The following is a 24951-nucleotide window of genomic DNA, read 5'->3' as shown; positions in this document are numbered from 1 at the left end:
CCAATCCTCTTCTTTTTGCTGAGGAAGACCGGCCCTGGGCTAACATCCATGCCCATCTTCCTCTATTTTATATGGGATGCCACCACAGCATGGCTTGATAAGCGGTGCATCAGTGCGAGCCCAGGATCTGAACCTGCTGCAGCGGAGCACGTGCACTTAACTGCTGCACCACCAGGCCGGCCCCTCAACCTAGAATTCTATACCTGGCAAAAAACACCTTTCAAAAAAAAAAAAGGTTAAATACAGATGTTTGCAGACATATAAAAGCTGAAGAATTCATCAGCAGACCCACACTACACGAAACGTTAAAGGATGTCTTTTAGGCAGAAGGAAAATGATACCAGATGGAAATCTGGATCTACACAAAGGAAAGAAGAGCATCAGAAATAGTAACTAAGAAATAGTAACTATTTGGGTAAACATATAAGTTTTTAAAAATTATTTAAATATCCTTAAAAGATAATCGACATTTTAAACAAAAATGACAATGTTTGTGTGGTTTATAACATATGTAAAACTAAAATGCATGACAATAATAGCATAAAAGAGAGAAGATCAGAAATGGAGGTCTACTATTATAAGGTTCTTACACTATATATGAAATTGTATAAAGTCACTTAAACTGTGATTAAAGATGTATACTATAAACCCAAAGCAATCATTAACATAACAAAGCAAAGAGTAATATCTAATAAACCAAGAAAAGAGATCAAATGGAATGATAAAAAAATACTCAATTAAACCAAAAGAAGGTAGAAAAGGAAGAAAAAACAAAGAGATGGGACAAACAGAAAAATATCAACTTGATGAATTCAAATCTAACCATATTAATAATCACATTAAATGTAAATGATCCAAATAGCCCAAATAAAAAGCAGAGATTATCAGGACTGAATAAAAAAGCAAGATGCAAAGTATATGCTGTCCACAAGAAACACACTTTGAATATAAAGACAAATATAGGTTAAAAGTAAAAGGATGGAAAAATATAAACCATGTTAACATTAGACAAAAGAAAACTGGAATGGCTATATTAATATGAGACAAAGGAGATTTCAAAGTAAAGAATATTACCAGGGATAAAGGTCATTTCATAATGATGAAGGTGTCAATTAATCAAGAGGGCATAACAATTCTGTTTATGAACCTAATAATAGAGCTTTAAAATACACGAGGCAAAAATTGATAGAACTGTAAGGAGAAATAGACAAATCAACAATTATAGTTGGAGATTTCAAACCCCTACAAATAATTGCTAGAACAAATTGGCAGAAAATCAGTAAGGATATGGTAGACTTGAACAATATCAATTGACTAGACCTAATTAACATTTATAGAACACTATATCCAACAATGGCAGACTACACATTCTTCTCAAGTGCACATGGAACATTTACCAGGACAGACCATATTCTGGGCCATACAAAAGTCACAATAAATTTAAAAGGACTTAAATCAAACAAAGTATGTTCCCTGACTAGAAAAAATTAAATCAGAATCAATATCTCAAACTAAACTATTGAAAAAAACTTCAATCACAAAGTAATGGAGAAAAATATGGAAGGAAGCACATGAGGCTGTATTAATATTAATTACCTTGTGCAGATGAAACTGATGTAAGGTTGAGGACAGAGTTTTTTTTTTTTTTTTTTGTGATGACTTTTTTTTAAAAATTTTTTTTTATTGTGAAATTTTTGTTGTACATTATTGGTTATCAGTCACCACATAAGTGCATCCCTCCACCCCTTGTGCCCACCCCTTACCCCCCTAGCCCCCGGCAACCACCAAACAGTTCTATCTGGGGACAGAGTTTTAAACTTTTTAAATACATTTTTGCACTGTTTCACTAGTTATAATAAGCACGTATTCTTTTTGAAATTTAGGGAAAAAAAAACATTTTTAAAGCACTATGAGATATCTCTGAATCCTTAAAATAAATTCCCCTCTTCTTCTAATGACTTAAGCCAACTTCTGTATCTAATAATCCTATGAACTCTGAATAAAACAATCAAATACTGTAATTTATTTAATACTTCCCCACTACTAGGTATTTAGGTCATTTTACATTTTCTACTTTATATAACTAAAGCTATAGTGAATAGACAGGTCCTCCTGAAATGCCAGCCCTCAGCTTTCCCAAAATCCATCTCTCATTGCTCAGTATCTCATACTCTTGCATCTGGAAAACAAACACTAATCTATTTTTTTTTTTACTCACTAATCTAATTTATGCCTCCTATGATCTCATTCCTCCAGAGCAGAGGTCTGCTCTAAAATGGCTTTTAACAAGTAGTAGTAGGCACTTTGCCTGTTGCAGTGGTTAAAGGTGATAAAACATTTGATCCTTCATCTTTGCCTCAAAATCCTAAAGAGCTCATTTTAATCTATATCTAATATATTTATGGAATATCTTATTTGTTAAGCAGTCTTTTAAGTAGTAATTATTAATTACCAAACATAGTATTTAAGAACACTTGTAGGTTAGCAATATGTTTTAATGAGATCTTTCTTTTCTGATTATAAAAATAAAACATGCAGGGCTGGCCTGGTGGTGTAGTGGTTAAGTTCACGTGCTCTACTTTAGTGGCCCCAGGATTCACAGATTTGGATCCTGGGCGCGGACTGACGCACCACTTGTCAAGCCATGCTGTGGGAGCGTCCCACATAAAGTAGAGGAAGATGGGCACGGATGTTAGCCCAGGGCCAATCTTCCTCACCAAAAAGAGGAGGATTGGCAACAGATGTTAGCTCAGGGGTAATCTTCCTCACCAAAAAAAAAAAAAAAAAAAAACATGCTCACAGTGAAGCTTTGTACTATACCAAAAAATATAAAAAGTATGTAATTTGTATTTTTCCTTCTAATGTGGTGAAAATCTTAATATGTATATATAGTTTTATAGCCTGCTTTTTCACTTAATTATACTGTGTGTATATATATATATATTTTTAATATATATATATATATATATATATGTATTTTTTGTGTGTGAGGAAGAGTAGCCCTGAGCTAACACCTGTTGCCAATCCTCCTCTTTTTCCTAAGGAAGATTGGCCCTAGGCTAACATCCATGCAGATCTTCCTCTACTTTATATGGGATGCTGCCACAGCATGGCTTGACAAGCGATGCATCGGTCTATGCCTGGGATCCGAACCAGTGAACCCTGGGCCGCTGAAGCAGAGCACACAAACTTAACCCCTATGCCACTGGGCTGGCCTTGTATATATTTTCTAATGTCATTAAGTGTTTATAAATAGAGTAACAACTTTCAATGTATTACCTCAGATGGAAAATAATTACAGCTTGGAATTTAGCAGGAAATGCTTTTATCTTACCAAAAGTCCTAGGACTTTCTGTTGAATGGATGACTCGGTTGGGAAAGACTGTAAAAGGAAAGAGAAACCTATAACCATCTAAAGAACCAAATATAATAAATAAATGCTTAAATCAATCAATGCCAAAACTGTAGGCTAAATTTCCATTCTAACCTCTAGAACCCTCATGAAGAGTTCTAACCCTTGGTTTTCAATAAAGTGTCTGCAAGTGGTTGGCGATTCATCTGTGAGGTTCCAAAGTGCGCTCAAAGTAAATTTCAAAGTAGTGTCCACTGAATTTTGATTGGTTTTCTGCTTCACTATTTGAAGAAGTTGCTGAAAGAAGGAAAACAGAATTAATTTCTCATTATCGAATGGTTATTACAATTAGTGCTAATAACTGTAAGTCCATGAAGATTAGTCTCATGAAAACATTTCCTATAAAGGTTTTTATAAGTACAACAAACAGCCTCTTGGATCAGATTTTTCTAAGAAAAAAGTATAAAATCTTCATACATATTTCTGTATTACTCTGATCATACCTATAATTTAATTGCCTGTAAATAAAATGAAAAGCAAAATGATTAAAGCTTAGGACTGACTGGCTTACCCAATTGGTCACAACATACACTCATTTTAGGTCCTGGGATAAAAATGGTGGAGGGGGAGAAAGGGGAATGAAGCTAATATTTATTAAGCATCAGCAAATTATATCCTATATTGTAGTATTGTTATTCTCATTTTTCAGGAGAGGAAATTTTGAGTCTAAGAAATATTAAGTAATTTGATCGTAGTTAACTTAGTAAGATAAAGTAAGAATTGGAAGTCTTATTCTATCTAACTCCAAGTTTTCCTTAAGAAAAAAAGAAAGGACAAACTACATACAATAGTAAGAGAATTAAAGTCTATATTGGATCTAAATAAGATATAGCTTTGAAATTCCATTTGTAAATTATTTCTATCATACCATTAACCTAAGAAATTTAAGTTTGAAAGATAAATGTTTTAAGACCTACATAAGGCATCCATAATTTCATTTTTAGATTACACTTTTGGATGTAAAAGGGAGCTCTACTAAAATATATACAAGAAAACATTAATGAACACTATTACTTACAGATACATACAATTCAGGAAAAAATGTTAAGAAACACAAACACCTAGGTGCAATTATGTAACTTAACAGCATAGTGGCTAAGATTGTGTGGCACTAGAATCAGGCTACCTGAGCTTAAATTTAATCTCTGCATCTAACTTCATAACCTTGTTTGCCAATTTAACCCTTGTTTCCTCATCTGTAAATTGCAGGTCATAATTAAGAGCTAAAAAAAGAAAAAAAAAAAAAAAGGTAGCTATCATCATCATTACTACCACGACTACCAAATCCTGCTTAAACTAAGCTTAATTTTCCCCTAAAGCATACGAGTGGACTACTTTCTTAAAATCTCTGAATATATCCCCAGCCAAAATTACTGAAACACATATCTAGCAATAAAAAGTCATATTTAAAACTACAATATCATTCCTGAAAATAGTGAAAATAAATAAAATCAGCATCCCTTTCTAGTCATCTAACATATACTGTATTTTGTGCTAGGCACTTAGCATATATTCCTTTAATTAGTCGTTTTTTCCTTTTCATTTAATCTTTTTGTTTTTTTTTGAGGAAGATTGGCCCTGCGCTAACATCTGTTGCCAATCTTCCTCTTTCTCTTTTTTCTCCTCAAATTCCCAGTATATAGTTGTGTATCATAGTTGTGGGGTTGCAGCTCTTTTACATGGGACATCATCTCAGCATAGCTTGATGAGTGGGGATTAGGTCTGCGCCCAGGATCTGAACTGGCAAACCCTGGGCCGACAAAGCGGAACATGTGAACCTAACTGCTAGGCCACTGGGCCGGCCCCTTCATTTAGTCTTCATAATAATGGTATGAAGTATTTTTTACCACTCCTAAGAAAATTTATGTGGGCCAGCCTGGTGGCATAGTGGTTAAGTTTGCGTGCTCTGCTTTGGTGGCCCAGGTTCGGTTCCTGGATGCCAACCTACGCGCCACTTCTCAAGCCATGCTGTGGCAGGCGTCCCAAATATAAAGTAGAGGAGGATGGGTATGGATGTTAGCCCAGGGCCAATCTTCCTCAGCAAAAAAAGAGGAGGATTGGTAACAGATGTTAGCTCAGGGCTAATCTTCCTCACTAAAAAAAAAAAGAAAATTTATGTGACTTGCCCCAAATTACACAACTAGTAAGTGACAGAAGTGGGAATAATCCCAGATATGTCGATGCAGAATTTCTACTCTTTACATTATACCACCACAGCCTTCTCTCTTCATTATTTTTTTCATTCGTATCTCTATTATTATACTTATTAGATTGTATTAGATTATCTACATAGCTATTTTCTCTACTATACTGTGAATTTCTTTTTTTGGTTTGTTTTTTTGAGGAAGATCAGCCCTGAGCTAACATCTGATGCCAATCCTCTTCTTTTTGCTGAAGAAGATTGGCCCTGGGCTAACATCCGTACCCGTCTTCCTCTACTTTATATGGGATGCCATCACAGCATGGCTTAACGAGCAGTGTGTCAGTGCATGCCAGGATTCAAACCTGCGAACCCCGGGCCGCCAAAGCAGAGTGCACGCACTTAACCACTATGCCACTGGGCCGGCCCCCTATACTGTGAATTTCTTATGGACAGGAATTATAGACATAATTCAGTGTGAATCCCTGACATCCAGTAAGGTGGTATGTGCCTGATGAGTATTCTATACACATTTATCAAATGACTGACTGACTTTCTCATTACATGCATAATTTGTAAGTCATAGAAAAAAGGAGTCTCTCATTTGACTTTTCCATCTACTATTAATGTTAAAACACCTCATGCCAGGATTGTAACAGGAAGCTCCCAAGTGGACTTTTTGCCTCCAGTCCTCCCTAAGACACTGCTAATATTTATTCTCTTTAAAGCTTTTTTGGTGTTTTTGCTTGAGGAAGATTAGCCCTGAGCTAACATCTGTGCCAATCTTCCTCTATTTTGTATGTGGGTCGCCATCACAGCATGGTTGACAAGTGGTGTAGGTCTGCACCCAGGAACCGAATCCTCGAAACCGGGCTGCCAAAGTGGAGCGTGTCGAACTTGACCACTACGCTATGGGGCCGGCCCTGTTTAAAGCTTGTTAACTTTTCCGCTATTATTTCCTCAACTGAGTGTAAGCAAGCAAAATCATATATGAGCTATTTAAATTATTTTCTTCCCCAAAGCATCTAGCATAATCTTAAGCCTATAATATTGTCTCTACATTTTCTTTATAAATAACAAAATCACAGAATTTTAGAGCTAGATAGAATCTTAAGGCTTATTTAGGCCCCTATGCTTCAGGTAATCTGTCTAAATTCACAAAGTGAGGGGCCGGCCCGGTGGCACAAGCGGTTAAGTTTGCGCGCTCCGCTGCAGCGGCCCAGGGTTCGCCGGTTTGGATCCCGGGTGCACACCGATGCACTGCTTGGCAAGCCATGCTGTGGCGGCGTCCCATATAAAGTGGAGGAAGATGGGCATGGATGTTAGCCCAGGGCCCATCTTCCTCAGCAAAAAAAAAAAAAAAAAAAGGAGGAGGATTGGCAGATGTTAGCTCAGGGCTGATCTCCTCACAAAAAAATAAAATAAAATAAATTCACAAAGTGAGTTTACAAGTAAGATCCTAGGTCATCTGACTCCTAGTTCAGGGATTTTTCCATCTATAGTAAGGAATAAAGCTGTCTCTATGAAAAGAAATGAATACACCCATTTATAAGTAACAAAAATAATTTTTAAAATATAAAATGTCAGAAGATATACAACACTACCTATAAACAATAAAATAAAAATGTCTAGTGGTCTGCATAGAGGAGATAACAAACTTACCCTGACAATGAAGAGCTCAGCACCAAGCTGTGCAGTTTGTTCTGTAGAAAGCTGCAAGCAAGTGGAAGACAAAGTAAATGCCCAAGAACTCACTAGTGTGAGTTAACATCATTCACTGTTACAGACTCCAAAGGTCAGATTAAAATCTCCGAACAACTTAGAATTCTCCAATATTGAATGCAGCTTGAATAAGCAGGCCGGCAGAGAGGCTTACTAATCTTTCTGGCACACAGATTTTGGGAAAAATGGTAACTGTAATGGGAAATAGTTGCCTATTGAAAATTATTCAGCAAGAGTTTAGGTACCTTGGCAGCCAGGATGGAAATGATAGCAACTGCCATCCTTTGCATGTTTTGATCCTCATGGTTGCAGAGCCACTGCATGACAAGCTTGGCTGCCTCAAATCTGAAAACACACAAAGGGTTTCATGAATTAATCCTGCAGCCCCAGCTACAGTTTCACAGTTCCAGCTGGCAATCAATGCTACAATTTAGGTGGGTGAGAAGGAAAGGGAAAATTCCTCTTAACTGATAAAGAATAACAATTACACTTAGTGTTTTGGAGATGGGTGCCTCATTATTAATTCTGACAACACTTTGTAAAGAAACAAGAGCTTGGAAAACATGGTCAACACTATCTGGCACTCATCTTCTAGAATGATAACATATTTCTAGTCTATATTTCTATTCTATAGTGATTTTTATACTATAGTAATAATTTAAGTATTTTCTGGGCTCTTCACAGTATCTAGCACCATGGGAACATTCATCATTCAGAAACATTTACTGAGCCCCTGCTTTGTGCCAGACAGATATTGTTCTTGCTGCTGGAGACAGAATAGTGAACAAAACAGAAAAATATTGCTACTCTTATGCTCTAGTGGGGAAGACAGATAATAAATCAGATAAATAAGTAAAATATATGGTATGATTAGGTACTGACATATGCTAGAGAGAAAAAAATAAAGCAGGAAAAGAGAGGATATGAAATGTTGAAATTTTATGTAAGGTGACTAGGGAAGGCCTCACTGAGACTTTTGAAGAAGTCAGAAGCTAGCCATGTGGATATCTAGGGGAAAAGCATTCCAGGCAGAGGGAATGCGCAACACAATGACCCTTAAGTGGGAGTGTGCCTGGAGGTTTTGAGAAACAGCATGGAGGCAAGTGCAGCCAGAGCAGAGAGAACAGGGGAAAGAGTAGAAAGAGTAGTACTAAGAGATGAGGTCAGAGGTAACAGGGGAGCTAGATCACATAGAGTCCTAGTGAAGAATCAGCTTTTACTCTGAATGAGATGGAAAGCCATGGAAGGATTCTGAGCAGAGATATGACAAGCACTGACATGTTTTTTTTTTTTTTTTTTTTTTTTTTGATTTTTATTGATATTTTAATGGTTTCTAACATTGTGAAATTTTGGGTTGTACATTTTTGTTTGTCCATCACCCCATATATGACTCCCTTCACCCCTTGTGCCCACCCCCCACCCCCACTTCCCGGGTAACCACAGTCCAGTTTTCTCTGTCCATGTGTTGGTTTATATTCCACATATGAGTGAGATCATACAGTGTTTGTCTTTCTCTTTCTGGCTTATTTCACTTAACATAATACGCTCCAGGCCCATCCATGTTGTTGCAAATGGGACGATTTTGTCTTTTTTTATGGCTGAGTAGTATTCCATTGTATATATATACCACATTTTCTTAATCCAATCGTCAGTCGAGGGACACTTAGGTTGCTTCCACTTCTTGGCTATGGTGAATAATGCTGCAATGAACATAGGGGTGCATAAGCCTCTTTGGATTGTTGATTTCAGGTGCGTTGGATAGATTCCCAGTAGTGGGATGGCTGGATCATAGGGCATCTCTATTTTTAATTCTTTGAGGAATCTCCATACCGTTTTCCATAGAGGCTGCACCAATTTGCATTCCCACCAGCTGTGTATGAGGGTTCCTGTTTCTCCACATCCTCTCCAACATTTGTTGTTTTTTGTCTTGGTGATTATAGCCATTCTAACGGGCGTGAGGTGGTATCTTAGTGTTGTTTTGATTTGCATTTCCCTGATGATTAGTGATGTTGAGCATCTTTTCATGTGCCTATTGGCCATCTGTATATCTTCCTTGGAGAAGTGTCTGTTCATTTCCTCTGCCCATTTTTTGATCGGGTTGTTTGTTTTTTTGTTGTTCAATTGTGTGAGTTCTTTATATATTATGGAGATCAACCCCTTGTCAGATGTATGTTTTGCAAATATTCTCTCCCAGCTGGTTGGTTGTTTGTTCATCTTGATTCTGATTTCATTTGTCTTATAAAAGCTCTTTAGTCTGATAAAGTCCCACTTGTTTATTTTTTCTTTAGTTTCCCTAGTCTGGGTAGGCATGTCATCCGAAAAGATTCCTTTAAACCCAATGTCAAATAGTGTGTTGCCTATATTTTCTTCTATGAGTTTTATAGTTTCAGGTCTCACCTTCAGGTCTTTGATCCGTTTTGAGTTAATTTTTGTGAATGGCGATAGCACATGGTCCACTTTCATTCTTTTGCATGTGGATGTCCAGTTTTCCCAACACCATTTATTGAAGAGACTTTCCTTTCTCCATTGCATGTCCTTAGCACCTTTGTCGAAAATTAGCTGTCCGTATATGTGTGGTTTTATTTCTGGGCTTTCAATTCTGTTCCATTGATCTGTGTGTCTGTTTTTGTACCAGTACCATGCTGTTTTGATTACTATTGCTTTGTAGTATGTTTTGAAGTCAGGAATTGTGATGCCTCCTGCTTTGTTCTTTTTCTTTAGGATTTCTTTAGCTATTCGGGGTCTTTTGTTGCCCCATATAAATTTTAGTATTCTTTTTTCTATTTCTGTGAAGAATGTCATTGGGATTCTGATTGGGATTGCATTGAATCTGTAGATTGCTTTAGGTAATATAGACATTTTAACTATGTTTATTCTTCCAATCCACGTGCATGGGATATCTTTCCATTTCTTTATGTCATCGTAGATTTCCCTCAATAATGTCTTGTAGTTCTCATTGTATAGGTCCTTCACCTCCTTGGTAAGATTTATTCCTAGGTATTTTATTCTTTTTGATGCAATTGTAAATGGTATTATCTTTTTGAGCTCTCTTTCTGTTAGTTCATTATTAGCATATAGAAATGCAACTGATTTTTGTAGATTGATTTTGTACCCTGCAACTTTGCTGTAGTTGTTGATTGTTTCTAACAGTTTTCCAACAGATTCTTTAGGGTTTTCTATATATACAATCATGTCATCTGCAAATAGTGAGAGTTTCACTTCTTCGTTACCTATTTGGATTCCCTTAATTCCTTTTTCTTGCCTAATTGCTCTGGCCAAAACCTCCAGTACTATGTTGAACAGGAGTGGTGAGAGTGGGCAGCCCTGCCTCGTTCCTGTTCTCAGAGGAATGGCTTTCAGTCTTTCCCCGTTGAGTATGATGTTAGCTGTGGGTTTGTCATATATGGCCTTTATTATGTTGAGGTACTTTCCTTCTATTCCCATTTTATTGAGAGTTTTTATCATAAATGGATGTTGTATCTTGTCAAATGCCTTCTCTGCGTCTATTGAGATGATCATGTGGTTTTTATTCTTTGTTTTGTTGATGTGATGTATCACGTTGATTGATTTGCGGATGTTGAACCATCCCTGCGTCTCTGGTATAAATCCCACTTGATCATGGTGTATGATCTTTTTAATATATTGTTGTATTCGGTTTGCCAATATTTTGTTGAGGATTTTTGCATCAATGTTCATCAGCGATATTGGCCTGTAATTTTCTTTCTTTGTATTGTCTTTGTCTGGTTTCGGTATCAGGGTGATGTTGGCCTCATAGAATGATTCAGGAAGTGTTCCATCTTCCTCTATTTTTTGGAATAGTTTGAGGAGGATGGGTATTAAATCTTCTTTGAATGTTTGGTAAAATTCACTGGAGAAGCCATCTGGTCCTGGACTTTTATTTTTTGGGAGGTTTTTGATTACTATTTCAATCTCTTTACTTGTGATTGGTCTATTCAGATTCTCCATTTCTTCTTGGTTCAATTTTGGGAGGTTGTATAAGTCTAAGAATTTATCCATTTCTTCTAGATTGTCCAATTTGTTGGCATATAATTTCTCATAGTATTCTCTTATAATCCTCTGTATTTCCATGGTATCCGTTGTAATTTCTCCTCTTTCATTTCTAATTTTATTTACTTGAGCCTTTTCTCTTTTTTTCTTAGTTAGCCTGGCTAAGGGTTTGTCTATTTTGTTTATCTTCTCGAAGAACCAACTCTTTGTTTCATTAATCCTTTCTACTGTTTTTTTGGTCTCAATATCATTTATTTCTGCTCTGATTTTTATTATTTCTCTCCTTCTGCTGGCTTTGGGCTTTGTTTGTTCTTCTTTTTCTAGTTCTGTTAGGTGTAATTTAAGGTTGCCTATTAGGGCTTTTTCTTGTTTGTTAAGGTGGGCTTGTATCGCTATGAGTTTCCCTCTCAGGACCGCTTTTGCTGCGTCCCATATGGTTTGATATGGCATGTTATCATTTTCGTTTGTTTCCAGATAGTTTTTGATTTCTCCTTTAATTTCATCAATGATCCATTGGTTGTTCAGTAGCATGTTGTTTAATCTCCACATTTTTGTCACTTTCCCAGTTTTTTTTTCCTGGTTCATTTCCAGTTTCATAGCCTTATGGTCTGAAAAGATGCTTGTTATGATTTCAATCCTCTTAAATTTATTGAGGCTTGCTTTGTTTCCCAACATATGGTCTATCCTAGAGAATGTTCCATGCGCGCTTGAGAAGAATGTGTAGTCAGCTGTTTTTGGGTGGAGTGCTCTGTATATGTCTACTAGGTCCATCTCGTCCAGTTTTTCATTTAAGTCTAATATTTCTTTATTAACTTTTTGTCTGGATGATCTATCCATTGCTGTAAGTGGGGTGTTAAGATCCCCTACTATTATTGTGTTGTTGTTGATTTCTCCTTTTAGGTTTGTTAATAGTTGTTTTATGTACATTGGTGCTCCTATGTTGGGTGCATATATATTTATAAGTGATATGTCTTCTTGATGGAGTGTCCCTTTTATCATTATATATTTCCCTTCTTTGTCTTTCTTAACCTGTTTTATCTTGAGGTCTACTTTGTCTGATATGAGTATGGCAACACCTGCTTTCTTTTGTTTGCCATTAGCTTGGAGTATTGTCTTCCATCCTTTCACTCTGAGCCTGTGCTTGTCTTTAGTGCTAAGATGTGTTTCCTGAAGTCAGCATATTGTTGGGTCTTGCTTTTTAATCCATCCTGCCACTCTGTATCTTTTGATTGGAGAGTTCAATCCATTTACATTTAGGGTAATTATTGAAATATGAGGGTTGAATGTTGCTGTTTTGTCACTTATTTTCTGGTTCTTTTGCATTTCCTTTGTTTCTTGTCCCATTTGTTTTGGACTGCCAATTCAGTTTGGTTGTTCTGTCTTATGATTCTTCTAGTTTTCTCTTTGTTTATCATATGTGGTTTTTGATAGGATTATTATATCAGCTGTATTTAGAATAAACTTCAGCAGGGCAAAGACAGAAGGAAGGAGAGCAGTTCAGAGGCTACCACAATAATTCAAGAGAGAAATCACTTTTAGTCTAGCCCAAGTGGTAGAAATGGAAGTGAAGAGAAATGGTCGAATTCTGGATATATTTTGAAGATAGAGCTGGATTTGCCAAAAGATTGAATGTGGCATGTGAGATAAGGAGAGAAATCAAGGCCAAGGAATATATCTGATTATCTTACCTATAACTTCATCTTTCAAGACTCAGCTCAAATATCACTTCCTTTGAGAAGCTTTACTTGACAAGTTTATCACTGCCTTCTCACTGCTCCTTTAGTACTTGTTTGTAACTCTGTCAGAGAGCCGTGATTATCTGCAGACTCACCTGAATCCCCTATTGGCCAGTGAGTTCCTTGAGGGAAGGGACCATATCCTATTTAGCCCTTTATGCCAAGAACCCAAGATAGTGCTTTACACACAGTTTAATACAAGTTGGCTGAATGATATAACTTATTTTATCATGTGAGGCAATGCAGTCAAGTTGTTAAGAACATAATACACTTTGAAGTCAGTGTGGATTAAAATATCTCCTCCACCACTTACTAACTTTGGGACCCTGGGCAAGTTCCTTAATCTCTCTGAACTTCAATTTTCTCATCTGTAAAATAATAAGATCTATTCCATAGGATTGTCCTGAGGATTAAATGATATCACATATAAAGCTTAAGACTTAGTACAGAACTTGGCACATACCAAGCATTTGATAAAGGTTCATTTTTACTAGTATTAGTATTGACTTTCTCTATGCCTTTATTCATGCAGTTCCCACAACATGAAACAATTGGTTCAACCAGCTCTAATCTTCAAAGCAATATAGCATGGAGGTAAAATAGAGGCTCTGGAGTCAGTCTGGATTTAAATCTAAATTCTGCTACTTACTATCTTATCACCTTGAGCAAGTTACTAAATCTCTCTGTGCCTCTGTTTCCTCATCTGTAAAATGAAGATTACAAGAGTAACAATTTCACAGGACTGCTGTAAGGACTGAATAACCATATGTAAAACACTTAGCACAGTGCCTGGCAATAGCAAGTGCTTCACACATGTTAGTTGTTATCTTTATTATCTCAAATGCCATCACTAACATGAAATCTTTAATGATCACCAATCAGATGGAATCTTTCCCTCCTCGTTTAGGGGCCCAATGCCTTCTGTCATCCTCTTTTATCAGAAACTCTGTCTTCTATTTACTCATTCATTCATTCATCCATCTATCCATCCATTAAATACCCACTTAAGCACTAGAGACAAAGAAATTAACCAATCACAGTCTCTGACCACAAAGAAGCTCATTTCTAGCACAGTGCATTGGCTACCTCAGAGGTAGGCAAACTATAGCTTACCTATAGTGATTTTATAGCTGTGGGCCCAGCTGCCTGTTTTCTATAGTTTTATTAGAACATAGTTACCCTCATTTGTTCATATATTGTCTATGACTGCTTTGGAGGTACAATGACAGAATTAAGTAGTTGCAACAGAGACTCTATAACTCACAAGCCTAAAATACTTATTATCTGGCTCTTTAAGGAAAAGTTTGCCAACCCCTGGGCTAGTTTACAATTTTCTTTAGGGGAGCAACTATGTCTCTCCTACCTATGACTTCATGTGATCAGTACAGACGCTCAACATTTATAAAATAAAATTAGTAATCTACATGAGATACATGTAGTTATATTTTTATCCAAACTATTTATTTCAAATAGTAAATAGAACACCTCATTCCTCAGCCATGCCAGATAACAGTGTACTGTTACCCAAATAAAAGTAAATCACAGTAAAACTGCTGCTTGAGAAATATACTTTTCATTACAACATACTTTTCTTTTTCAAAATACCATTATTAAAAAATTATATTTTAAAATAGTAAAATGAAAAATCACCTTTTTAGCTCCTAAATCATAACATCTCAGAAAACAAAAGAACCCTTTATACTTACTGGAATCCAGCCAATGGCCTCTTTTAACCTCTGCTTAAAAAGCTTCTTCTATCATTCAATAACAAATAACAATAAGAGGTATGATACAAAGGAAAGAACACTGGACCTAGAACTAGAACACGGGAGTCTTTCTAGCCTTGCAGTTACTAGTCAAAATAGCATGGGCAAGACACTGAATCTCTGTATGCCTCAGTTTCTTCAGCCCACAATATTCTAAAAAATATATTTAGTGGATAGTCTAAAAACTATAATCAACATAAATTCTTAAGCAAAGGGCTACGTAAACAGGGGCCAATCTGCTATCATGAATGTCAAAGCACTAATTTTTTTTTTTTTTGGTGAGGAAGATTGTCACTGAGCTAATATAAGTGCCAATCTCCTCCACTTTTTTGTATATGGGATGCCGCTACAGCATGGCTTGATGAGCGGTGTGTAGGTCCATGCCCAGAATCTGAACCTGTGACCCCCAGGCTGCCAAAGCAGAGTATGCAAACTTAACCACTAAGCCACCGGGCAGGCCCTCAAAGCACTAAATTAGAGAAAGTAGATTCAGCATTCTATAAAGCAACACAATCCCACCCACTTGAGTAATTGTACACCAGGGATATCTAACTGGTAAGAATTGACCCAAGACAGATTTTGCCCCATTTTAAATTCTAGAGCTATCACTTGCCTGTTAAATGGAACATCTTGAAGGATCCGGTCACTGCAAAGTGAAAGGAGGCAATTCTTCTGTAACTAAAGAACCAAAGGGAGAAAAGAAAAATCTTGAATAAAATATTGCTTTGTTATTTTTTAACCAGGGATAGCCTCTATAAAAAAGGGAAGAAGACTGATGAAACACCACTTATTTCTTACAACCTTTATTCTGCCCACCTACTGTTGAAAGAGTGACATTTTTTTTTTGCCTTTTCCATTAGATGAGAAATAGGATAATAAATAGGATAATTCCAGCTAATCTCCCTCCCTTCCAGTGGCCTTTGGATGGACGCTGCTTTGTCTTCTGCCCACCTGGCTTCCAGAGGCCATGAAAACCAAAGCCTAAAGTTCATCTAGTTTGGCAATTGCCCTCAATGAATGAAGCTGGCCTTAATAATCTACTCACCACTCTGAGTTGGCATTTTTACTTGGTTTTCAGCCTCTGAGTATTTTTTGCTAACTTGCCAACTCATTGCTAAATTTTAAGAGTTAAAAATATAATTCAAGCAGCATTTTTAGTTTTCATCCCGAGGATAGGACAGATTATGTAGTCTACCATACTGCTAGAAATGGAAAATCCATATCTTATTCATTTCTGTATCCCAGTACTCGACAGTGTCTGGCCCAGAACAGATGCTCTATGCCTGTTTGCTGAAATTATCACAAACTCAAGATCTGGGTGGAAGATGAGTTTATATGGCTTGCACTATTTCCCTCAACATTTGGATTTAAATACTTTTAAGCAGAGAATGCACTCTTTAGTTTTCATCTTCTCTGTTCTCCTACACTCAGTCATACCACAAATTTATTATTTGACAGACTTCAAAGGCATTTGAATTTCCAGCCTTGGTCTACTAAATTGAACTGTATGGAGGTAGGAGACACTAAGAGGACTATTTGAATAGGAATTCCCACATGCTTACCTGCTGGTGATTGGGAAAATGTTCCATGGCTTTGAGCAGCAAATGGGTCACATCAGCCAGGAGTCGGACAGGCATTCCTGCAGCAAGATCCTGCTTGGTTAAGTTAAACACACAGGCGCTTGCAGCAAGCTGCACTGGCAAATTCATAGGGTGGTTTCTCATCCCAGTAACCACAAGCTGGAAAAAAATTAGTTCTCTTAAGCCACCTTATAAATACAAGCCCTCTTCACATAGCAACATTACTTTTGTTGATCTATAATAATTTTTAAGATGTCTTAAGTATATTTTTTTTATCCTCATGTGCAAAGAGCCTACGACATAGCAGTTACTCATCAATATTTAGTTCCTGCCCACCTGGTTGAGGTAGGTATCAAGTTGTTCATGTCCAGAGATGTTTCTGTCAGGCTAATGAATCTTTCTTATTCAGGTAATCTCATCTTTGTATTTCTTTCTTTCTTTTTTTTTTTTGGAGGAACATCAGCCCTGAGCTAACATCCATGCCAATCCTCCTCTTTTTTTGCTGAGGAAGACCGGCCCTGAGCTAACATCTGTTGCCAATCCTCCTCCTTTTTTTCCCTTTTTCTCCCCAAAGCCCCAGTAGATAGTTGTATGTCCTAGTTGCACTTCCTTGTAGCTGCTGTATGTGGGATGCCGCCTCAGCATGGCCGGACAAGCGGTGCGTCAGTGTGCACCCAGGATCTGAACCCGGGCCGCCAGTAGCAGAGCGTGTGCACTTAACGGCTAGGCCACAGGGCCGGCCCCCTCATCTTTATATTTCTAAGACCTAGTACAGCGCCTGTTATATGCTAAGCACTAAATAAATTCTTACTGACTTGAATAGACTAAATCAGTGGCAAACTTCACTTTCAAATCCCAATATTCACTTCTTTGAGAATACCACTAAAGTTAGAGTACAATAAAATCCATTCACTTCCCTCAGGCCTAGATAACTACATCTCACTTTTCTTCTCTCCTCAAACTCCCAACAAAGCCTCCCCATTCCTATCAGCTGAAGACCTTGCTTCCAACTACACTGAGCAAACTGAAGCAATCAGAAAGGAACTTCAGATTCCTACTACCGCGTGTACTCCCTTACCAGCAAACACACAGGCATATGCTGCCTTCCTGTCTGTTACCATAAATGATCTTTTTGGGCTCCTCTCTAAAGGTAATCCCTCTACTTATATGCTAGATCCTTCCCTTCTTATCTACACAAGGACACTGCTTCATCTGTTCTCCCCTCTCACTCCTACATCAATTTTTTATTTTGTACCAGATCATTCATATCAGCATACAAACAAGCTATATTTTCTTCCATCTTAAAAAAAAAAAAAACCCACTTTCTCAGCCAACTATCATCTTTTTGCTTTGCTCCACTTTGCAGCAAAATTCCTTAAAATAATTGCTTATATTATTTTCATTTCTCTCTGCATCATTCTCTGAATGAATGAATGAATGAATGAGTAAATATTCCAGATCAGGACTAGAGGTCTAGTCTTTTGTTGCTCAGGTTCACAGTAACCAAAACAACAAAAAAATGCATAAAGCAAGCGTGAATATCCTATGGTACGTATGGAAGGGGTGACAGGTGTTGGAGATAACATCTTAGGGACTGAAATGTTACTGGTGCCTATCCAAGCACCCCGTTCTCAAAATTTAAGATACCTGGGAGGTTGTCATTTCTGGTTCTGCTGCTAACTCATTGTTACTTAACCTCACAGACCCTCAGTTACACAACCTGTAAAACAGAAGATAAAACTTATCTCTTGGGACTTTTGTGCCCACTCAATGAGGTACCAAATATAATATAGTCCTATATTCACTGGTTTTACAATTGAATGTGCATAAAGATTATCTTGGGAGATTATTAAAACGCAGATTCCTGTACCTCACCCAGCCCTATTGAATCTAAATTTCTTGGGTAGGGTTCACAAACATGCTTTTTAAAATAAGCAACATTTCAGACTTCTGGTGGACAAAGGACCACATTCTAACAAACATTGCCCTAAGCAATCAACAAAATTAAGAATCTTCCTTTTTTTAAAACCCTTCAAAAGCTGTCTTGGTTAAAATGCCTTAACTGGGGAATAATACAGATTAGTTATGAAAGCACAGGAGGTTCATAAATGATATTGAAAAGTGCCTTCTGGAAATCCAATACTATATTTCTAAAAAGAGCCTATATGGAAGCAATACAAGATGAATACACAATGCAGTATCCTGATTCCAGTCATATACTTTTTCTGCTACAGCTGGTGAGAAAAGATCACAATAGTCACACGTTTTAGGTAGTTAAATATGAACTAGAAAGCACTTATATCGCTTAATGAGACTACTATAAAACTTCAGTAACACTATGTAACTATCTTCTCTCTCTCTCTCATTTATGGCTAATAACAAAAATCACACATCATCAACCCTGTTACAAAGAAAAATCAGACTAAATGCAAATTTTCTTCACAAAATCCTCATCTATCCAGGGAGATAATTTCAAAATTTTTGTATCCAGTTTCTTATTCTTACCTTTAAAATTTCCGGCTTTGTTTTTTCCATCACATGAGTCAGGCTAAACAGGTGAAATAGAGCTTCCCGGACAAAGAATGCCCGTTCACTGTACCGCTTTAATGCTTCTGCAATCTGAGTTTCATTGGCTTCTCCAGACACCTTTGAACATAGCCAGAGATTAGCTTTTAGGTTTCCCTTCAACTTTCTACCTTTCTCTACCCAAACATCACTTCTATAGATGGCATCCAGGGTAGCTATGTAAGGCTTGAAACAAATGGGAATGATTACTTTCCAATCCATCCAGAATAGTCATCCTGTGGAGGTGTACATATGCTAAAGAGATGTATTTTAGATAGGCTCAGAGCCTACTATAAGCCTGTGGGTAAAATTTTATATACTGTACCTAAAACAAATCTCAAGATATTGAACACTATTTGTAAGGTCTTACTATGTGATTAGGCTCCTATTTGCTTCTTAAGGTAACCCTCTCCCCTAACTCACAATATTATAGCTACACTGGCCTTTTTCTCTGATCTTTCAATAAGCCAAGCTCTTTCCCAGGGGAGGGTCATTATATGTAATATCCTCTCTGACTGAAATCTTCCTTTCTTTCTTTGCCGACTAATTTCTACTCATCCTTCCCAATTCAAGTTAAATGACACTTCTTTAAAGAGACCTTCCCTGACTCACCAATCTAAATCAGGTCCCCCTGAAACATCTCCTTCATAGCTATCATCATAATCCCCTTCTAGACTGACCCATTCACCACTGTACCCCAACAGCTAGCATTATGTGCAGCTCAGAATAAGCACTCAGTAAGTATTCATCAAACAAATGTATTAATTAATTTCCCCAGATTTATCAAGCTCCCATTCAGTATTAAGAGGTTCTGTTCAAAATTAAGTCTATCTAGGAATTTCCCATTTACACAGGTTAATATACTTATCTTAAACTGTGGTTCATGTACCATTGGGTAACCAAACATATATAATGGGAAGTGGCTCTTAATAACAGTAATCCAACTAATAAGTGAAAAAGAAATTATTAGAATATCACCATGATCCCCAATGAATTAATGGAACTTGGTATTAAGTGTCAAAAACTGCAAACACACAGAAAGAAAAACAACTAGCCATTATGTACTTCTCTAACGAAACAGCACAACACCTAAGGGTCCTGCTGAAGGGATCAAACACGAGTCTGATTAAGCCTTCAAATCCAGCTACCAATTTGCACAAAATACAAAGAGAGAGAAATATGTACCATGAGTATACAATCAAGAAAATCCAGATTGAGGGAAACTTTACAAGTCAAAAGAGCTAGATTCTTTAACAGACAAATTATAAGGAAAAGAAACGGATGGAGACGGAACCTATAAATTAAAAGACATTCAAAAGAAATATAATTTTGAAAAATGGGCAAGATTAACTAAGTGCCTGGAGATAAACAGTTGGGTCATAAAACTATAAAGAAAAGCAAGGACATGATTATTATTAAAGTTAGGATAGAGCCAGCCCTGATGGCCTCGCAGTTAAAGTTCAGCGCCCTCCGCTTGGGTGGCCTGGGTTCGGTTCCCCGGGCGTGGAATCACAACACTTGTCTGTCAGTAGCCATGTCGTGGTGGTGGCTCACATAGAAGAACTAGAAGGATTTACAACTATGTACTAGGGCTTTGGGGAGGAAAGAAAAGAAAAAAAAAGTTAGGATAGAGGTTACTTTTGTGGGGAAGGAAGGAGCTGTGACCAGGAAGGGTCACATGGAAGAGCTTCAGGGTAGCTGACCGAGTTCTCTTTACTGTATTAACCTGAGTGATGGTTGCAAGTGTGTTTACCTTATTTTCAGTCATTAAGCTGTACATTTGTTATTTACGGTCTTTGTATCTTATTTTACAATAAGGTAAAAAAAATTTGCAAAAAACACTGTCGTTCAGAGAAATATAATCTCATTAAGTTGGAAGACTGAGTCTTTTTTGGCAGTAGCATTATACAGGGTGACACAAAAATAAATACTTTAAAAATATATTACTCAGTAACTAGGTTTTATACTAACATATAGTATTCAGGTAGGAATACACAGCTTTGAGGAAATGAAGGGCTGCATCATGGCTGACATTTCAAACACTGAAGTGACATGCTACAAAGGTCTAATATGAATTATACTACAGTACAGATGTGTGCCATGTGACACAGGGCACATACTGAGCATTTGTAAGACTGTAGAAATAACAATGGAAATTTCTTTACAAAATGCTTTCTAAACTATCTATGTGTAATACACATACATACCCACTGGTCTTGACTATGCATTCCCATATATAAGCAGTTATTGTGTAATAAAAATTTTCCAAGTGTTCAGTTCTTTTTAAATCACCTTGAACTTTTTCTTAGATTATCTTAGATTTGGAAAGACATTGAAATATTATGTGGAATAAAAAAGATTGTAAGATGGAAAATGTATAACAATGATCTCACTCAGATGTCATTTACCCACATTCAGTTGATTCTAACAGCTTTATAATATCTTATATGAAATACAGCCTCAAGTTACCTTTGAATATAAAATTAAAAAACTTTTGTTGCTGGAATGTTAAATGCTCTAAACCAATTTCATTGCCTGTATGTTTTATTCAGTGATCAATACTTCTCTAGTCAGTGATAAACACTCAAATCAAGCAATCTGGCTCCTCAAAGTATAAGCATCTTCAATTCAATCATTTCCATATGCTAGATAAAAAAACCAAGTGTCTCTATACATAAGTTTCTGCAAACAATTTAAAACAGAGAAAATGTCCTTAATCACTAAATTGAGCCTTATTAGTATTTAATATATGGATTAAAACTAAAATTTATATTTTAAGGAAAAATTTTCTTATAGCACTTTGTACATAACTCTATTATAGCATCTCTCACACTGGATTAAGGCTATTTTTAAATTTGTCTGTCTCCTCTCCACTAGACTAGAATTCCTCAAGAGCAGGGGCACTAACTCAGATATCTTTAAAAAGTACTTAGTAAATGTTTTTTTGAAATGGATCAACTTTTCTGCTTAAAAAACTTATATGTACCTTCACTGGATGTTGATAACTGCAGAACTAAGACTCATATATTGGAGTCTTAGTTCAAGGGAGAAGTCTAGGCTGGAGATATAAATTTAGCAGTCACCAGCATACAGTTTTAAGGACAGAGGCATGGAACACTCCAATATTTAGAGGCCTAGGAGATGAGGAAGAACCAAAGGAAATTGAGACTGAGTAGTCAGAAAAGTAGGAAAAAAAAAGACAAGTGTGATACCCTAGAAGCTAAGTAAAAAAGAGTATTTCAAGAAGGACAAGATCAACTGTATCAAATGCCGCTTTAGATCAAGACTGAGAACTAATACTGGGTTTAGCACATTTCCAGCGATTCTCAGGAACTGGGAACCACAGCTTGGTAGACAACCCCAGAATCTGGGAATGAGGTGGCCAACAAACATAATACTACTACTTGTGGAGAAGTGGAAGGTTCAGGAAACTGATGGTGACAGAAGAGCAAATTGGGTGGGGAAACAGCAATGACAGAGTTGGAAATTCTATGGTACGAAAACCCTCCGTGTTGGGACTAGAAACTGAGAGGAAAAGAAAGAACTAAGATACTCAAACAGAGGCAATGAGATGTAGTGGAAAGGCCACATGCTTTGGAACCAAACAGTCTGAGGACACAAGGGCAGGCTCTAATATCAGCTGTTTGCGACCCTTAAGAAAGCCATTCCCTCTCGCTGAGGATAAGAATATCTCCCTCACAGTGTCAAGAGATCAAAATAAGTTATCTATCTATCTATCCAACTATCTATCTATTTTTTTTTTGGTGAGAAGATTGGCCCTGAGCTAGTATCTGTTGCCAATCTACCTCTTTTTGCTTGAGGAAGATTGTCGCTGAGCTAACATCTGTGCCAACCTTCCTCCATTTTGCATTTGGGAGACCGCTACAGTATGGCTTGATGAGCAGTGTGTAGGTCCATGCCTGGGATCCGAACCCATGAACCCGTGAACCCTGGGCTGCCAAAGTGGAGCACGTGAATGTAACCACTACGCCACAGGGCTGGCCCCCAAAATAAGTTATCTATATCAAAGTGCAATAAACAGACCGTTTGTTCTTATAACCACCCACTCAGAGTACCATATAATGCCTTATAAAGAATACTGCGGAGTCACACTGTCTCTATGTCTTGCATCCTTTAGTGTGGCCTAAAAAATTGAGGCATATAAAGCCAAAAAGTCAATCTAAACTAATTTAAAGCATCACAATACTAAGACAATCATTTCAGACAAGTTTTTCATCAATGTTGCAATACTGGACAATTCTAGAAAAGGAGACATGGCCATCTCAGCTTTCCTCCCTTACCATGACCTATTATTTTTCAGCTCTCAAATCAAGAGTCAAACAAATAATTTAAAAAGAAGACCAATTTTTATATATAGTCGAATAAAGGGCAAAGTTCCAATGATCTCTATTTTAAAAAAAATTATTTTAAAACAATAATTGTCAACTTTGGTTGCATACTGCAATCACCTAAGGAGCTTTAAAAAATACTGATGCCTGGGTCCCATCTCCCTGTGGTTCTGATTTAATTGTCCAAGCTCCCCAGGTGATTTTTTTTTTAATAAAAAATTTTTTTTTCCAGCTGTATCAAGATACAATTGGGGTTGGCCCCATGGCTTAGCGGTTAAGTGTGCCGCTCCACTACTGGCGGCCCAGGTTTGGATTCTGGTTGCGCACCGACGCACCGCTTGTCTGGCCATGCTGAGGCGGTGTCCCACATACAGCAACTAGAAGGATGTGTAACTATGACATACAACTATCTACTGGGGCTTTGGGGGGGAAAAAAGATACAATTGACATATATAACATTGTGTAAGTTTAAGGTATACAACATGATGATTTGATACATGTATATATTGCAAAATGATTACCATGATAAGGTTAGTTAACACATTTAGCATCTCACGTAATTACATTCTAGGCGATTTTTATTGTAGTCAAAGTTGAGAATCGATGCTTCGATGTTTACAGAGGTGGAAATTAGATAGTGACAGCAAATAATAGGGCAATGATTTCAAAGCAATAACAGTTCCATTTGTGAAATCAAACTGTTCCACAGAAGCACTGTGGAATACACATGTCTCACTAGCCTCAATTTAAAAACTTAGGCTAATTCACTCTAGACTTTGCTGGTTGTAAGAAGAATCAGCAAAAATCGTACTGCTCTGGGATCACAACTATTATAGGATCTTTGCCTTGAGAAGATTATTTAGCTTAATGGATCAGGGACACATTTCTTTCACCCTTCAGGACACAGGTCAAGCTTACCTCTTCTGGGAAATCCCTTCTCAACTACCAGCACACAGGGATTTATTCTCCTTTAATTTTTAAAATTCTTTACTATCTGATCCATTTGTTAGGCAGTTAAGTAACATTAAAATAGTAATTTACATTTTTATGCTTCCTTCATCAAGCCCTGTGCTTGAAATCTATCTTGCTCCATAAAAAGTTGTTAGGCAAGTTCCTTACACTTCTTGTGGCCCTGTACCTCGCTTACATGACCTTGCCAAGTCTGGCCCTGGGACCTACTTCTCCAGCCTCATCTTATCACTTTGTGACTTTCTACTGTTGAGCTCTAGCCACAGTTGCCTTCTTTCAGTTCCTTGGATATACCATGCTCCTTCCAACTACATATCCGCATATATTATTCTCTCTGCCAGGAATGTTCTCTACCAAGCTGCTTACCCTTAAGATCTCCACTCATTCATCAATTTCTCAGAGGACACTTAAACTGAGTCTCTCTGTTAAATATTCTCATATATAGCATTGTATATCTTCTGGATTCTTAGCAGTTTAAAGCATACAAGCATATATATATACAGTTTAAAGCATATATGTGTGTGCATATATAATATATACATATGTATGATATACATATATATATCTATTTAAAGCACACACACAGCATATATTTGATTGTCTGACTCCATCACTAAATTATAAGCTCCATGAGGGCAAGATCATGTCTGTTTGGCCTCACCATCAAATCCCCATGTCCAGCATAGTGGCTAGTGCACAGAGGT

General features: G+C 37.1%; 1 protein-coding gene across 2 annotated transcripts in view; it reads right to left on the bottom strand.

The window, feature by feature from the left end:
• The window catches only part of ZYG11B (zyg-11 family member B, cell cycle regulator), an 81814-nt gene that overhangs the window by 23604 nt on the left and 33259 nt on the right, over positions 1-24951 (bottom strand). For both annotated transcript variants that reach the window (XM_058552432.1, XM_058552430.1), the window contains exons 4-10: positions 18870-19010; positions 16347-16523; positions 15398-15462; positions 7520-7619; positions 7215-7265; positions 3488-3649; positions 3335-3382 (exon numbers count right to left, since the gene is read on the bottom strand). In XM_058552432.1, coding sequence (XP_058408415.1) covers positions 3335-3382; positions 3488-3649; positions 7215-7265; positions 7520-7619; positions 15398-15462; positions 16347-16523; positions 18870-19010 — 744 coding nt within the window. The remainder of the gene's footprint in view (positions 1-3334; positions 3383-3487; positions 3650-7214; positions 7266-7519; positions 7620-15397; positions 15463-16346; positions 16524-18869; positions 19011-24951) is intronic.

The sequence above is a fragment of the Diceros bicornis genome, chromosome 13 (assembly GCF_020826845.1).
Source record: "Diceros bicornis minor isolate mBicDic1 chromosome 13, mDicBic1.mat.cur, whole genome shotgun sequence".
Classification (NCBI taxonomy): Eukaryota; Metazoa; Chordata; class Mammalia; order Perissodactyla; family Rhinocerotidae; genus Diceros; species Diceros bicornis.
This window is presented reverse-complemented; position numbering and strand designations above follow the sequence as displayed.